The following is a 16,867-nucleotide window of genomic DNA, read 5'->3' as shown; positions in this document are numbered from 1 at the left end:
AATACTTTTAGGCTTGGTTTCACAGATGGGGCTGAGCTTAAGCCAGGATTAGGCCTCAGTTAAATTAAGATACTTAAGAAGCTTTAATAAAATGCCTTAGAAAAACTTTTCAGGTGTGCATCTTGTGACAGACCAATGGCACTGACATATTTTAAGATATGTAAGAGCAAGATATTTTCATTTGAGACAGCTCAAACATGCATTTTAGTCTAGGACTAGCCTTAAAGGATCACTCCACTTAAAAAAAAAAAAGGCTCATTTTCCAACTCCCCTAGAGTTCCACAGTTGAGTTTTACCATTTTCGGATCCATTTAGCCGATCTCCAGGTCTGGTGGTAGCACTTTTAGCTTAGCTCAGCATAGATAATTGAATCTGATTAGACCGTTAGCATCTAACTCAAAAATGACCAAAGAGTTCCTATATTTTTCCTATTTAAAACTCGACACTTCTGTAGTTACAGTACATTGTGTACTAAGACCGATGGAAAATTAAAAGTTGCGGCTAGGAACTATACTCTCATTCTGGCAAAATAATCAAGGAACTTTGGAGAACGACCCGGAGATTGGCTGAATTGGTTTGAAAATGGTAAAACAACTGTTTAACTCGAGGGGAGTTGGAAAATGAGCCTATTTGTCTCCTATTCCAGGTTAATGAGCAGAGACAACTTGAGAAATCAGTTGTTAACTCAAATCTAAATTATGTTGGTTTGGTGGTCAAATCTTGCTTTTAAGCCATCAAGCCCCATGAAATCTTTGGTAAACCAAGTTTACACACACAGTTGCATTTCAGCCTGAGATTTCACTGGACACTGAAACCATCACATAAGATAGCATCACAAAACACAAATGCAGAGTGCAGAGAACTCAGTTTATTAGTTTAACATTTTACAATCTGTATTATATTTATTTATATATGTATTTATATTTCTGAAAGCAAAGAGGGTTAGCTTTGAGTAGTACTGTGAATAAATATCAGGCTCTTCCTGGTGTTTTAATATACAGAAGGGGAATTTTTGCAAGAAAACCTTGAAAAAAGAGCAATATGTTCCGTCTCAATGTTGCAGTGCAACTTACACCTTATACAGCATAGCCGTGTGGGGGAAAGAGGGGGGGACATGCCCTTAAAACCACAGTGAAACCCCGATGGAACACACACTCACTCACTCACACACACAAACACCTCATGAGATGAAACACAGTGAAGTGTAACAGGTAACTGCAACGGGAATATGTGATTTTGAGAGTAGCTTTGGTAAGAAAGCATCAACCACAGATGTAAAAGTATTGTCTGTGTCTGGGCAGTGTGTGTGTGTCTGTGTGTGTGTGTGTTTGTTCCAATGAAATTTACAATTAACTAGCCATTGAATGAGTACATTCTATTCAATTAAAATACATCCCACAAGATTCTAAAAAGTGACATCAAACATAACTGTAACACTGAGCACATATGCAGAGCTGTGTTTAAAACCAATGTGTCTGTTATTTGGATGAATGAGAACACGCACACAACATTTGGAAAGGGGACGTTTTGCGCTCCACCGCCGGGAATGAACCAATTGATTTTTTTGTATTTTAACCTTTAATTCTCTCCCGTTTCACTTTATCCAATTCTAGAATCCTGAGCCACTGACGTCTAGAATTGCGAAAGGGAATATAACATTGGCTTTAGGCTTGTGGAGTCTGTCAAAGGAACACGTACATTAGCAAACAGAAACTAACGACCTGAATGTAGCCCAAAGCTCAGAGGTAATGACCAGCAAAGACCCGGAAACAAGCAAAAACAGTCATAACATCAGAGAAGCAAAGCTTTTCATCTTTTGTCATCTTTTTTTTTTTTGTAGAAAAAAATAGAGAGTAGAAAGAGTCAAAAGATTGCATTCACGAGTACAATTCACAGTTTTAAACAGAGGATGCAGCTATGCAAATAATATGTTCTTATATACAGACTGTTCTCTGGCCTGATAGCATATAGTAATACTTTTTTAAACCATGCATGAGTTTAGCTATAATATAAATCTTCTAAAGAAGCCAAATTAAACGCGATAGTACCTGCCAGGAGTTCATCTTTTCCCAAATGCAAATGTCATCAAACTCTCAAAAAGAGACCGTTCAGGCATCCAACTGACTCATTTTCTGTCTTTCTCTCATTTCTCTAATACACACACACACACACACACACACACACTTTCCAACACTCTTGCTTGCTTTGAGAGTTGTATAGAGTAACACAGTAGGGCGGTGTTGCTTGGTAACAGAGTAAAGCCTGTTGCCCATGGCTACATGAGTGCTCTTCCTGCAGCATTCCGAGGGAAGGGAAAAAAAAAATTATACATATATATATATATAATAAAATAACAAGCAAAATCTTCAGAAAAAAGAGAGAGATTTTTTAAACTCCAATCAGAGAGAAAAATAACATATTTGTTTTTATATACGGTCCTACTTTGTTCGACAGGTTGTCAGTCAATCTGAAAAGATGTTTCTTCAGGCATGCAGTGGGCACCTCACGGGGGTCTTTCTTCCATCCATCTCAAAACGTGGCCCTGATGAAATATATTGTACAGAGTTTGCAGTGAGCCGTAAATGTGCAGGTAGCACTTTCGCTTCCGTTTGAGCAGTTTGAGTCGCCTTTCGGTTTCAGTGGCTGTGTGTCTGTCTGCAGTAGTTCTGGAGGCTGGGTCAGTTCTTTGACATTGATCTTACAGTGTATTGGTTCACTTGCGCTTAGGAGAAGGGCAGTATCAGGTCATCCTTCAAAGAAAAAGTCTGAATCCACAGTGTTTTTCAAAGTGTGTGTGGGGGCACGACTCACATTGTTCATATACCTTTATGTCTGTATTTTAGCATGTGACTGTGCGTGACTGTGTTTCACACGTGCGTTTCTATGAAAGAGTGAGTGTGCATCATCAGCGTTGGCGAGAGAGGTGAAAGGTCGTTGGACTCGCTGGGCGGTTCCAGTGGGGCAGAACTGAACTCACAGATATCCAGGAAGAGCTCGTGGTTACGTTGCTTCCATTCACGAAACTTCCTCGAGGTCAAACAAGGGTCGTCCAGCAACTTACTGATTAACGCCAAGTCGCCTTCCTTTGCCTTTTGATGGAGGGGAAAGAGAGAGGTCGAAAATTCACTCAACTCCAGTTAGTCAAGGTATTCTTTGTAAAGAAAAAAAGCATTTGACTGACTTAAGCTTTTGGAATTTATCAGATTTACCAAAACATCAAAAATCTGTCCATAGAAAGAATGTGAAAGGTAAGCCAGAATTTTCAGAATATTCAGTTAACACTCCTAAACAAACATTGTCACCTTATTAATATTCATGAGCTAAACTAATAAGATTTAAAACATCATTTTACTGTTCAGGTAGTTCCTACACCCTTGCCAGATGTCAGCTGACAAACTTGCTACATTTTTAAGGAGATCCTCTAGAATTGTCCATTAGATTCCGCTAATAATAATATATATTTTTTCTATTTCCTTTATAAAATTGATAATGTATGCTACCATTGAACCGCTTTGGGTTAGTATGATTTTTAAAATACTTTTATTAAAGGTATAGTTCACCCAAAAATCTAAATTCTGTCAAGAAGACCCTCATGTCTTTCCAAACCTGTAAGACAATTCATTCATCTTTTTGAGGAAATCGGAGAGCTTTCTGACCCTGCATAGACAGCAATGCAACTGACACGTTCAGAGCCCAGAAAGGTAGTATGGACATTGTTAAAATAATCCATGTGACATCAGTGGTTCAACAGTAATGTTATGAAGCTACAAGATTCATTTTTGTGCGCACAGAAAATAACAACTTTATTCAACAATTTCTTCTCTTCCATGTCAGTCTTTGATGTGCGTTGAACTACTGATGTCACATGGATTATTTTACAGATGTCTTTACTACCTTTCTGGGCCTTGAACATGTTGGTTGCGTTGCTGTCTATGCAGGGTCAGAAAGCTCTCCGATTTCATCAAAAATATCTTTATTTGTGTTCTGAAGATGAACGCAGGTCTTATGGGTTTGGAACGACATGAGGGTGAGTAATTAATGACAGAATTTTCATTTTTGGGCAAACTATCCCTTTAAGCAATGATGCATTAAACTGATCAAAAGTAACACTAGACATTTATAATGTTACAGAAGATTTCTCTTTCAAATAAATGCCATTCTTTTTTACTGTCACTATCACAGAAATAAATTACATTTTGAAAATGCATTAAAATAGAAAATGACTATTTTAAATGTAATAATATTTGACAATATATCTATATTACTGCATTTTAATCAGAGAGGCTAAATGTTTTGGTGAGCATAAGAATCTTTTAAAAACATACAGATCCCAAACTTTTACAACAGTAGCATACAAACACTATTGCTGTGTCCGAAACCGCTCCCTATCCACTATATAGTGCACTATATGGGGTGTCAGCCATTTTGTAGTGCTGTCCGAATTCTGAGTGAACTACTTCATTCTATAGACAGTAAAAGAAATGGACACAGCGACCCCATTGGAACTCAATTGAGACAAGTGAAGCCCATTTTTAGAGATTTTTAGCACTTTTCGTTTCACGTTTCTGACGCGCAAACTCAAACTAAGCTTGATGACGTCAGCAACCTGTCTGACAGATGTAAATCTTCTAGTGGCTGTGTGTGCAAACTGCCATCGTTAATCTTGCAGAGACGGCGAGCTTGAGCGGGGAGTTCTTTGGCGTGAGTGAGCAGGAGTAAGTATTCTGATTAATTATTTTGTATAGTATTTTAAAATGTAACGCCAGGGCTTGTATCTATGAGCTTCTCTCTTGACGTCTCCCCGATTGCCTGCGAGCTTCTCCTCCTGTCTGTACGGTAATTTCTCTACTGTGCGACAGAGAGTCGAGTGGTTATGACGCAATCGTTAGCCTATTTTTACAAAAACTGTTTCTTCGGGCCATAATGTAACATAGAAGGTAATGGAGCCCTTTATACATTGTCGTGTATCTTTAGAAATAAATAATGGACAAATGGAGTCTTTAAACGCCTCAGATGTAAAGTTATTCGCTGTCAAAGTGACGCCAAAATGAATGTGAGTAAATGGGATGCTAACGCAAGTGACGTTCTGCTACAAGATGGCGGCACGCGGCCGACTTCAACTTCCGGTCGACTTCCTTCCCGCGTGCTTCATTCCCTACATTTGTCCACTACTTTTTACCCACAATTCATTCTGATTTCGAGTGTACAATCGATGTACACTCGCTGAAGCACAATTTCCCACAATCCAATGCGGAGTAGCGTCGAGCTGGAAGCGAGAGCGGGAGCGAGCGAGTTTGAATGAGAGATGAAGTTTACATCTTTATTATTTCTGTTTTAACGTTTTTCCTACATTATTTATATTAAAATATGTTATGTAGGCAATAACTCAGTTTAATATTTGACTAATTTACTGAGGTGACATCGTTGTTAACTTACAAAAATGATGACAATTTGGTGGATAATTTACATTTTTACGTTAATAACAGGTAGTGTATTCTGACCATCTTATCTGAGCTCAAAACGCTGCTTGAGCGAGTGTCAAGATACTACTAATAATAAATACATAATTATGAACGTGTTTATGTGTGTTTATTTTTGTTCTCAGTACGTTATTTGAATAGCATTTAATGATTATGAACATAAAAGCATTACAAAAAAATAATAATAATAATTATATACCATCGATGAAACCACAAAGCTGACGCGGAGGTATGTATAACTGCAATATAAAGTAATTTTGAGTATTATTGCTATTAGTATTATTTTCTAAAATTAGGTACATGTAATATAAAAGTATGGCAATGTTTTTGCAACAGCTCCAAGTCTCACGCGCAGTGTCCGAATCCGTTCACTTATTTATTTGTTCACTCCTTCCTGATATAGTTAACTCAACTGCCATACACTATATAGGAATTAGTGAATGAGTGAATGAGTGAATGAGTGAATGAGTGAGCGATTTCAGACACAGCATATATTTTGTGTTTTACGTTCATCTACAAAAAAACATAACTGCCTTGGAGGTTCTAATAGAAGTTACGTCCAAAACCATAAGTATAAAAAGGTCATGCATACCTTTAGCGTGGAGCGGAGAACCCGTATACGGTGCAGTCGTTCATTTGTGGCAGGGTCATTGCTGCGTTTGACGAAGGAGCGCCTGAACTCTTGTTTGGTGGAAGGCCTCTGCTGGCCAAAAGCTGAGAGACTAGCCTGCTCCAGTGATCGGTACAGCTCCTGCAGGCCATCCGTGCCATCGTACACTTTCTCTTCGCTCTCAGGCCTCCTGCTGCTAGATTTGCGAACCTGCTTTTCCTCCTCCTCTTCCTCCTCCTCTTCCTCATGGAGATGAGTTCTTGGCCTCAGAGTGCCGTGTGTGTGTGCGTGAGCGTGTGTACGGGTGCTGCGGTGCGAGTGTCCGTGTGTGTCGCGGTGGCGAGGGAGGCTCTGACTACGCTGCTTGTGATTGTGATGGTGAGGCCGGGACTCTTCGCTGTCCGTCAATGGAAATGGCCCGTCACGTTCCACAGGACGCCGGCGCTGGGCAGGGAGCGTGGCCTGTCGGTGCTGGTCAGGTGACAGCAGGGCTGGCTCCTCCGCTTCTGTGGTCTGAAGGTAGTGTAGGCCAGTGCTGGTCAAGGGGGTTTCAATCAGGTCCTGCCACGAGCGGCGTTCTCGATGGGAGGATCGGCAGGAAGAATGGGACTCCTCGGCGGAGGAATGCGAGAATGTGGAGCCACTGGAAAAATGGCGCTCAGGAAATGGACTGGACGAAGTTGCCTGAGGACAAAAGAAACACTGGTCATTCTTATTGTCAGCTGTCTGTCAGAGAGCTAGAGGTATAAGATGAGAGTCAGAGAGAGCGACAGTTTGTTTTTGACATCAGTATAGTGCTGCTGTGGGAGCTGGTGCTCAGCAAAAATGACCAAACTGACCATCTTACATCATATATTGTCATAAAACAAGCATTCGGAAGTAATGTAATTTAACATCCTCCTGATGCCATCATTATGTGATGGCAGGGCTTGGCAAGATTTGTAATACTTCTGAAAGAAGTCTCTTATGCTCACCCAGGCTGCAATTCCTTGATCAAACATAAACTATTACAGATTAAAATAACTTTTTTCTATATCAACATATTTCAAAATAATTTATTCCTGCGATTGCAAAGCTGAATTTTCAGCATCCATTACTCCAGTCTTCAATGAAACATGATCCTTCAGAAATCATTCCAATATGCTGATTTGTGGCTCATGTAATATTTATTATTTATTTGGAAGAGAATTTTTCTTTCATTTTGTGTAAACTTTCATCTTGTGCTCACCGTCACTTTAATAAGTTTAATGTATCCTTAATTTCTTTTTAAATATACGTACCGACCCCAAACAACTAAATGGTTGTGTATAATAAAAATGTATAATAATAAATAAAAACTTTTTTCCTATAAAGCTGTCAAAATAATTTTATATTTTTCTACACATTCATAAATTCAAATTTGAAAATCTATTTGAAAATAAAAATCTATTTCAGGGGGAAAGAGTGGTTGGAGTGAATAGGAATTCTTTATATAGGTTCTTATAATAGTTGAATCTAAGAGAACGAATTTCGATCTGTGCCATGCAGTTTTGTTTGGCAAATTAGAAAAAATAAATTGCATTATCCTGTCATTATCCTGATGCTTGCATTAGTCATTATCCTGATGCTTGACTTCTGATTTTACTGGTTCCTGATTTGAGGTTTAAGTGAAAATGGTTAACAGGCCCCAAAACCAGACAGTGACTAGGCTGTGATGATGATATATAGTATATCAATTTTATTTTTTTTGCAGGTCTGTGTGCGCAGCATCTGCGTAACGGTCCTCAGAGCAGGCTGTACCGGTGGAGAATATACGGCTCTCAGACAGAACAGGCATGTTGTCGATGAGTGACAGAGTAGAATAAGGATGGCAAAGCAAAGTGTGGATGTGCTGTTCTTGAAGGACGTTCAAAATGGTCAGTTTACTGTTAAGAAACCCACATCAGGCAAGTCCGACTCGGGACATTCTTCTGTGATTTCATTTCACAATGGCTACAAACCAGAGGTTTTGTTCTTATTTTGCTCATAATTTTAAATGAAAGATGTCGTTTTTTTTTTCTCTGTGACACCTTTTCTACTCTGTTGTCAGCAAAATGTTAAACGAATTTTGTATTTTGAAAAGAGGAATAAAAATAACAAACAAGCTACAATTTTTGTACAACCTACCTTTTTTTTCTCTCTCTGCAACACTCCTTCCTATTGTGCTGACAGCAAAATTAAAAAAACTAAGACGAATAAAATAACAAATACAATTTTTGTGCAGACTACATTTTTGTTATCTCTCTCTCTTTCAGTAGTGGAAATTTAAATGTGAGATCCAACCACGTCCCCTGGATCTTGTGTTCTGCAGTGAGGGGCTACTGCGGTGCAGTGGGGTGCGATAAACCGCCAAACCGCATGATTTGCTGCTTCTTCACCACGTTAAGAAATAAATCCCATACCATCACAGCCCTAAGTGTGACGGTAGAAATAGAAATAGTTCCTGTTCAAGAAAATTAAAGTGTATTTTGGGCTGAATGTATGCAATGTGTACTGAGTTTATACTCACAGAGGGGTTGTGGTGGTAAGTGGCTTCCTGTTTGAGAGTCATAGAGCCATCAACCTCATCTTGGTCACTCTCACTCCAGTAATCTAAAAAAAAGAATAACATATACATGACATTATAGTTTAAAATAGTCAGATTAGGTGTAAAACTAGAGGCAGTGAGATCACAGCAGTATGTGCTCATGATTTCATCACAGGATGTGATCTCACCTTCATCAGGACGTGGTATCGGATCATCAGGCGTGTAGCCAATCGCAGCCAAGCCTAAACGGTTCATCCACCTGACACAGGAAACACAGACATGAGAGGAAATAACAGAGTGGGGAGCTGATGTCTGAACGGGCTCTGAAACCACTTACCTGTTCATCTCCTCTAAATGATCTGTAGCAAAAAAGAAACTCTTAATTTTGGGATGACATGCTTTGAAGGCACTGAAACAAAAAAAGACAAAGAAAAAGAGACATTCACATACAAATATCTAGTTTACGTGTGTGTGTGTATGTGTGTGTGTGTTCATGTGTGTGTTTGTAAAATAAATATCAGCAGTTCTGCAGTGACACAATTTCAAACACAGACCCACCCAAAAACCAGCATACCCAACACAATAGAAAGAAAGAGTGATTATTGTTGTCCTCTAACACTCACTGTTTCCTCCTGCACTCAATTGCTCTGTCTATCCGAAACTCCGGCAGACTGATGAAGCCCTCTGCTTTCTCATCCTGAGCAAAGAAATAAAGAACAAGAGAAATCATTTCGGCATCATAACTATGGCAGTTACGTGATAGTATAAATGCACAGATTTTCTCTTAAACTGAGAGATGTGATGTACACTTTAGAAAACTAAACATCACTCCCGGGGGTGAGCCTGTTACCAGGACATCAATGAAGGCAGCAGGTAATTAAAGTACTGATAATTGTGTAATTAGTGATAATAGTAGAGATTGACTGGGTGGATGTGGAGCTGTAAAGCTGTTTTAGATCCAATAAATATTTTAAGTGGTAATGGATAAAAGATTGAATACTATACACTTTCATACTTCCTACACACAACCCAAGAAAAGGGAATTGCGTTTGTTAACTTACGTTCTGATTGGTGTACCAGTACAGGTTGGAGTCTTTAAGAACGAACCAGTACTTCTTCCATTTCTGTGTGAAGTAGCCGGTGGCATCCTTCTTTTTCCAAAGCCAGCCTTCACAGTCGCCATGACCCAGGTCTTTGCAGGCAATACGCCTCCTGCTGGCACTACTGAGAGAACCTACACGCACAGCATATTAAATGACAGAATAGCATTGTGATAATATTCTTCTTGACAAACACAGCACAGTTTAACACAACCCAAGTGCTCAAAGTAAACCCAGGAGCTTATCTGCATCTCATCTCAATGTACCTTTGCTTTTTTTCTTGGGCTTGGTCCTCAGAGAGGCATAATGTACAGACTAGAGAGAGGAGAAGAGGGACACATAAGGAACAAATAATTGCTTGTGTTATTCTCATAAAACCAAAGCCTTGAGGATTTATATTTAAAATGCATTATGAAGTTCTATCACAGACAAATACATGTTCCTCCTTACATATATTACAAATTAATAGGGATGTAATGATTAACCGCGAGCTGGTCGAAAATCAATTCAAATATGTGATGATTCAAATCGGTTGAGATGCCAAACAAATCACGATACAATTGGAGTAGTAGTTTAATATCAATGTATCTCTGAGGGGAACTGACTATCTTTAGAAAGGTTTATGTGGTATTTTCCTTTTATCTTGCTTCTGAACAATGCATATTTAAGCGGTAACCAAGGAAACACTGTATCGTTGTTGTTCATAAGCGCCACCTGCTGTCAGAGAACTAAAAGTTCTAAAAAGTTCTAAAAAACAAAACTAAAGTCAGACCATTCTGTTTTTGCTTCAATTTTCAAAAATATTCAGTATAACTTAGATTTTTTTTTTTTAAACTACTCATGCTGCATGTATGCTGAATCTTTGCTTGGATTATGATTAAAATCCAGTGGTTGGCTCTAATTTTAAATGGAAAGAGCACAGACAAAGCCTTGTTCATATTAAGAGAGATATTTAATTTGTTTAACATGCTTGTTTGATTTAGGGTTTGTTTCAAAATGTCAGTTTAGAAAATTTCAATTTCACAAAGAAAAGTGCAGCAATAGCCTTATAAAACAACACATTTTCATTTACTGTACAATGTCTTCAAGCTCATATTGTTAAAAAAAAATTGAATTGTGAAATAAAAATTGTGAATCAAATTGAATCGTGAGTTGAGTGAATCATTACATCCCTACAAATTAAACATTTTGAATTCAACAAGTAATAAGAAGCATACATCCTCAATACTACAAAGTGTCCTGAGCATGGTCTAATCTTAAAACAAAAAATATATATTTATAAAATTAACAATATAGTTATATAACAGATTAATGTGTTATTAATTAATATTAAACTAATGCATTTGTTTTATTCAGTTAAGAAACTTAAGCATTTGTTGTTCCTATCTAATATTGGTAAATGTACTTTTTTTCTTAAAGTCCAATCCTGAATAATATAATAAAAAAACTGGTGTTCATCAACTAATTTCTAACTACCACAGCTCTTTTTTGCTGCCATATTGCAAATAAAAATAATCTAACAAATCAATGAAAATAAAAAAAAACTACTGAAAACTGCTGACCTCTTGTTCTTAACAATATGTAGTATTCTCATCAGCACTACTGATGCTGTAAATGCGCTTGTGGTTTACCTTCCTCATTGATGCCCCTGCTTGTCGGTCCAGTCCAGAACTTGCATATCTGTAGAGAGGGACAACATGGACAAAGACAACGAGACAGTCAAGAGACAAGAAGAGAGTTCTGTTTTCAGTGGCGTTTCAATTATGTGATTATTAGAACTGCCTGAGCATAGCAGTGTAATTTATGTTTCCACCTGCAGCAAGAATAAGATAAAATATACTTTTTTTCTTTCTCACCTATTTAACTCAAACAAAGACACAGGTAGTGGACAGGATGCTGGGGTTTGAGGTTGACTTCGTAACTTATTCTAACTGAAACCACCCTAGCACAGCACCCTCAAACATACACACCCTCCTCGCTCTCACACACACACGCACACACACACACACACACACACACACACAAAATATTTTTGAATAGAGACAACTCTCTTTAATCTAATTCTCTGTATGCATCGTAACAGCAGAGAAACAGAGATCGTTCCATGTTTACACTTACAGCTTCAGTCACAGGGCAAATAAAAACCTCCTTAAAACTGCAGCCAAGGAATTTCTCTTGCACAAAAGTTTGCAGCACCTCTCCTTCATATTTTGTTGCACTAAGATGACATGCAGTCAATTTAAGAACTCAAAACTTGATTTATAAAATTGGCCACATTTACACATCAATGACATCAACAATAACAGCCAGATAATAAGGAGGAAACGGAATTGATACTGTAAATCATAACACCACAAGCTCTAATGATAAGAATCAAATATGGGGAAATCTACTAAATCTTGTGATTTGTAGACATCTGGCCATGTGTAGCCCCTGCTGCCCTGAAAACTTTTCTGAATTAGCTCAGTGATGAGAATCAGAGGCTGAAGGTTATTCAGTTCGATTAAAAACCATTTGAGTGACACATGGCAGGGTAGATTATGATATAATATCATCAGTCTGTCACAATGTAATGCAGGCTATGCAAAGAGGCACATATTGCAGCATGGACCAGTTCAAATCGATATTAGACCCAACAGTCAACCCCCAGCTCATGTGTAAGCACTTTTTTTTTTCCTCAAGGGAGCATTTACAAAGAATTATCGAGGACAAAGCTGAAAATAACAGCCCAAAAATACATTTTTGCTGTTACCTTTACTCTTATTGATAATAATTCAATAATACAAACAAATATGATCATTTAGGGTAGTTATGAAGTTTACTTACCTATCAGCATCTGCTCGAAGTGTGTCTGCAGCTCTCTGAGGCGAAGAGCAGAGTGACAAAGAGAACAAGAGACAGAGAGGAAGACTGATTTGAATTTCCTGTTCTGTGTTATAAAAAAAAACACTGTTCCAGAGACGTGTGAAAGTGTACAGAGACGTGTGATCAAATTATGGATTCATAATTTGACTATATGTCACTAGATGAGGCAATTTGTACTTTTATTATTAAACAAATATAAATGTCAGAATGTTAAAAGAACTTAAAAGACTAATATTTAAATACCAAATCAATTTTGGCTGACAGATCAGACTTAATATTTCACTCACATGGTAGTGTGGCATTGTGTTAGAGTCGGGCACAGGGAAGGGCAGCCCCTCAGGGGGACCTGTGTCCAGACGCACGGGAGGGGCAAGCATAGAGGGACTAATGGGAAAACTGGGACTGCTGGGATTTCGGCTCTTCTTCCTGGATCGCCTGCTTGTGTCACGCTGGGAAAACTCTGCCTCTTCCTGGATCAACAAAATCCTATCATCACCAAGGAACCGCAAGAGAGAGGAATCCGAATCTGATGGGCAAAGCCAGAAAGTCAAAAACATTATAATGGGAACATAAGCGTACTGCAAAATATTCAACTCTTCATGTCTCCAGCTGCCTCAGCACGAAGCAACTCTTACACCTTCCTGTGTGTGTGAGGTTTTAGAGGTTTATTTCCCCTCAAGGAGGATTGCTTTCTATTTACAGCTGTGCTAATGTCACCTACGCAATCTCTGTTCTATTCTTAGAGTTGTGTTTACACAAAAAAGAAACTCGGAAGTAATAAATTAGCCATTTGACATGATTACAGGTCACCTTTTACACCCCAAAAATCAAAAAGTAGGTTGGTTACTGTCATTCTTTTCATCCTGAATCTTTTAGGTAAATTAGATTAACACTCATACATTAAGAGGAGTTGGTAAAGATCAAAAATATTTTAATTTAATTAAATATAAATTTTAGGTGTAAAGCCTTTTCTTTGTATTATTAAGTGAAGGTGATATACTACATCGACTGTTATACGTCATACTGTTCTGTTGTTGCTTTTTGGGAGAAAAATGTAATTAAATTATTTAGAATTTTTTTTTACGCTGTACTGAACAACCAATGCATGCGGTAATGGTTGTTTACATTTCCTCCTGTTTTCTGAAGCTCAGGTGGCTTCTTCAAAGAAGTCTGTCCTATTCTTTTGCTACTCTCAACTTTCATAGACAAGCCTGCGTAAGAGTATTTCCTGCTTTTGGTTGCAAAGTTCACTAGAACAAAGTCACCACCTTACAGCTTTTTGCTCTCTATTCTCATGCTCTGAAATGTCAGTTCTATAGTTTTGTAGCATTTACATTCTTCATATATACTTGTGAAATCAACTTACACTACAAATGCCAGGATTTGCAACTAAGAAAATCATGTGAAGCAGAAAAACTTGATTGTAGTTACCTAGAAGCAGCTCCTAACTTTGTAGTTAACTTGAAATACCAACATTAACACAGACCTTCACGTATTAAAGGGGTCATATGATGCAGTTTACATTTTTCCTTTCTCTTTGGAGTGTTAAAATCTCTTGGTGCATAAAGAAGATCTCTAAAGTTGCAAAGACTAAAGTCGCAAAGAGATATTCTTTATAAAAGTTAAGAGTCAACCACTCCTACCTAAAGCGCCTCGTTTAAACGCCCCCACATGTCTACGCCGTAATGTGGGAAGATTTGCATAACGCCGCCCAAATGATCATGCAAAGAAAGAAAGCGTAACTTTTATTCTCACTGTTGCAGCCGGCACCATGTCATGGAGACGCTGTGTGTTTCGTTGTGAAAGCGAAAACTGCTTTGTTTGGCCTTCCAAAAGAGGACACAACTAGAAATCAGTGGTTTAGTTGTATTTACAACACTGTTCCAGAACAGTTCAACCCAAATATTCAGATGAGTGCAGCACATTTTATGGAGGATGAGGACAATGCCGGTGTCTGTTTCTGTAAAGTGGGGCAGTTCCAACTTTGCAAGGACAGTCTGGCGCTTCTGACACACAGTCTGTAAGTACGTTTTCATATATAAAGGATTTGCCACCGATCAAACGCAAGTTTTGAGCAGTGTAGAGTAGAATTTGTCTTTTGAAATACATATTTCCAATGTTACAAAAACCGCATTCTTCCATCTTAGAAACATTGCCAAGCTACGAAACATGTTATCTGTTTCTGATGCAGAAAAGCTAGTTCATGCATTCATGACCTCTAGACTGGACTATTGTAATGGACTTCTAGGTGGTTGTCCTGCTTCGTCAATAAACAAGCTACAGGTAGTCCAAAATGCAGCAGCTAGACTCCTTACGAGGTCAAGAAAATATGGTCAAGTACCATATTACCCCAATTTTACAGTCTCTGCACTGGCTACCTATTAAGTTCCGTATCAGTTACAAATTATCATTACTTACCTATAAGGCCCTAAATGGTTTAGCTCCTGCGTACCTAACTAGCCTTCTACCACGCTACAACCCATCACGCACCCTAAGGTCACAAAACGCTGGACTTTTGGTAGTTCCTAGGATAGCAAAGTCCACTAAAGGAGGTAGAGCTTTTTCACATTTGGCTCCCAAACTCTGGAATAGCCTTCCTGATAATGTTCGGGGTTCAGACACACTCTCTCTGTTTAAATCTAGATTAAAAACGCATCTCTTTCGCCAAGCATTCAAATAATGTATCTCTTAAATTGTGAGTGTAGTTGCATCTGCATTTTTATTCTTTAGCTTGGGTTAAACTAATTTTACTTTGTTGGATCAGCAGCTATGCTAATGATGTCTCTATTTTGTTTCTATGTTTTGCCACGGGATATACATCCCGTGGTAACTAGGATTTACACAAGCTCCAGTCTGGATCCAGAACACCTGAGAAGAGATGATGCTGACCCTCAGAGGACCCCAGATGATCCTAACCTTCAACAAAAAGAACTAACAATTATTGCTACATGTGTGACTGCATCCTATAATTACTATTAATTAATAATATTGATAGTTCATCATCTAGCTGACTACGTCTTGTATTATTATTATTATTATTTTTATTTTTCTAAAATCCTGTCAAACGTGCACAAACTACTAGCTACTACTAAATATTGTAGAAACATAATTTTCTGTAAAGTTGCTTTGTAACGATTTGTATTGTAAAAAGCGCTATACAAATAAACTTGAATTGAATTGAATTGAAAAACTTGTTGTTTGTTGTTTCTCTGATCACAAATGGAGACATGGTTGTATGTTTACGCAGCGCGATATGCAATGCAACGCATAAAAAGAAAGTATAAGTCATTATAAACAGTAATTATGTCCCCACTGGATACAACAAATGCCTCGTTTGTAATGGGTTTTATTGGTTTTGTCTCGTCATGCCAGGACACATGTCATCACAGTGTTAAGGGGCGTAACATTTCCGTCACATGCTTGAGGCATTCGGCCAATCACAACACACTGGGTAGCTGGCCAATCAGTGTACACCTTGCTTTTCAGAACAATGAGCTCTGTAAAAAACTATGCGTTTCAGAAAGGCGGGGCATAGAGGAGAAACAATAATGTACAGCAGTGGTTCCCAACCTTTTTCAACTCGAGGCCCACACAACCAAACACATATGTTTGCGCGGCCCACTGCAAAAAAAATTAACTGACCCCGCTATTGTTGGGTTAATAACTTAGCACTCAGAAGTTAAATGGTTAACTGTATTTATTGAATGAACTAGGGCTGTGCTATATGGACAAAAAACAAACAAAAAAAAAAAAAACCTATCATGATTTCTTTTATAAATTTTGAGATTTCGATTTTAATCACGATTTTGACACACACGGATATGCTTTACAGTCATAAATGCATTCAGGATGATTTTGAAACATATTTCCAAAAGAAAACCAATTAGAGTTTTATCAAAACAGACATAAGTCAAAATAATCACTATAGTAAAGGTGTAACAAAATGTATAGACTTATGGCAAAATATATATATATATATATATAAATAAATAAATCCAGTGTGCAGGGACTTTTTTCCTTTTTGCCATGCATTGTTTATAGAGCACATTAATAGTAGCGGTGCCTCAGGTGTTGAAATAGATTTGTTATACATTATACAAGTTCACACGTAGGTTACTCCGTTTGCAGTGAGTATATGTGTATGCGGTGCAGAAGCAGCAGCGAGAGCACATTAATGTAACGCGAAAGCACATTAAAATAATGCACAAGCGCGAATCTCTCTGTTCGCACGCAGATTTCCTTTACTCTGTCACAAAACCAGACGTGC

General features: G+C 38.1%; 1 protein-coding gene across 2 annotated transcripts in view; it reads right to left on the bottom strand.

Annotated features, from left to right (window-relative positions):
* Positions 1 to 848: 848 nt before the first annotated feature.
* Positions 849 to 16,867, bottom strand: part of LOC132141520 (connector enhancer of kinase suppressor of ras 2-like) — a 40,714-nt gene continuing 24,695 nt past the window's right edge. For both annotated transcript variants that reach the window (XM_059551093.1, XM_059551095.1), the window contains 11 exons: positions 12,888 to 13,126; positions 12,562 to 12,596; positions 11,367 to 11,415; positions 10,002 to 10,050; positions 9,697 to 9,869; positions 9,259 to 9,332; positions 8,973 to 9,044; positions 8,824 to 8,894; positions 8,618 to 8,700; positions 6,073 to 6,774; positions 849 to 3,089 (listed from right to left, as the gene is read on the bottom strand). In XM_059551093.1, coding sequence (XP_059407076.1) covers positions 2,868 to 3,089; positions 6,073 to 6,774; positions 8,618 to 8,700; positions 8,824 to 8,894; positions 8,973 to 9,044; positions 9,259 to 9,332; positions 9,697 to 9,869; positions 10,002 to 10,050; positions 11,367 to 11,415; positions 12,562 to 12,596; positions 12,888 to 13,126 — 1,769 coding nt within the window. In that variant the 3' untranslated portion in view covers positions 849 to 2,867. The remainder of the gene's footprint in view (positions 3,090 to 6,072; positions 6,775 to 8,617; positions 8,701 to 8,823; positions 8,895 to 8,972; positions 9,045 to 9,258; positions 9,333 to 9,696; positions 9,870 to 10,001; positions 10,051 to 11,366; positions 11,416 to 12,561; positions 12,597 to 12,887; positions 13,127 to 16,867) is intronic.

Source organism: Carassius carassius, chromosome 5 (assembly GCF_963082965.1).
Source record: "Carassius carassius chromosome 5, fCarCar2.1, whole genome shotgun sequence".
In the NCBI taxonomy this organism is placed as follows: Eukaryota; Metazoa; Chordata; class Actinopteri; order Cypriniformes; family Cyprinidae; genus Carassius; species Carassius carassius.
The sequence above is the reverse complement of the archived record's forward strand: the minus strand, read 5'-3'. Positions and strand labels throughout refer to the sequence as shown.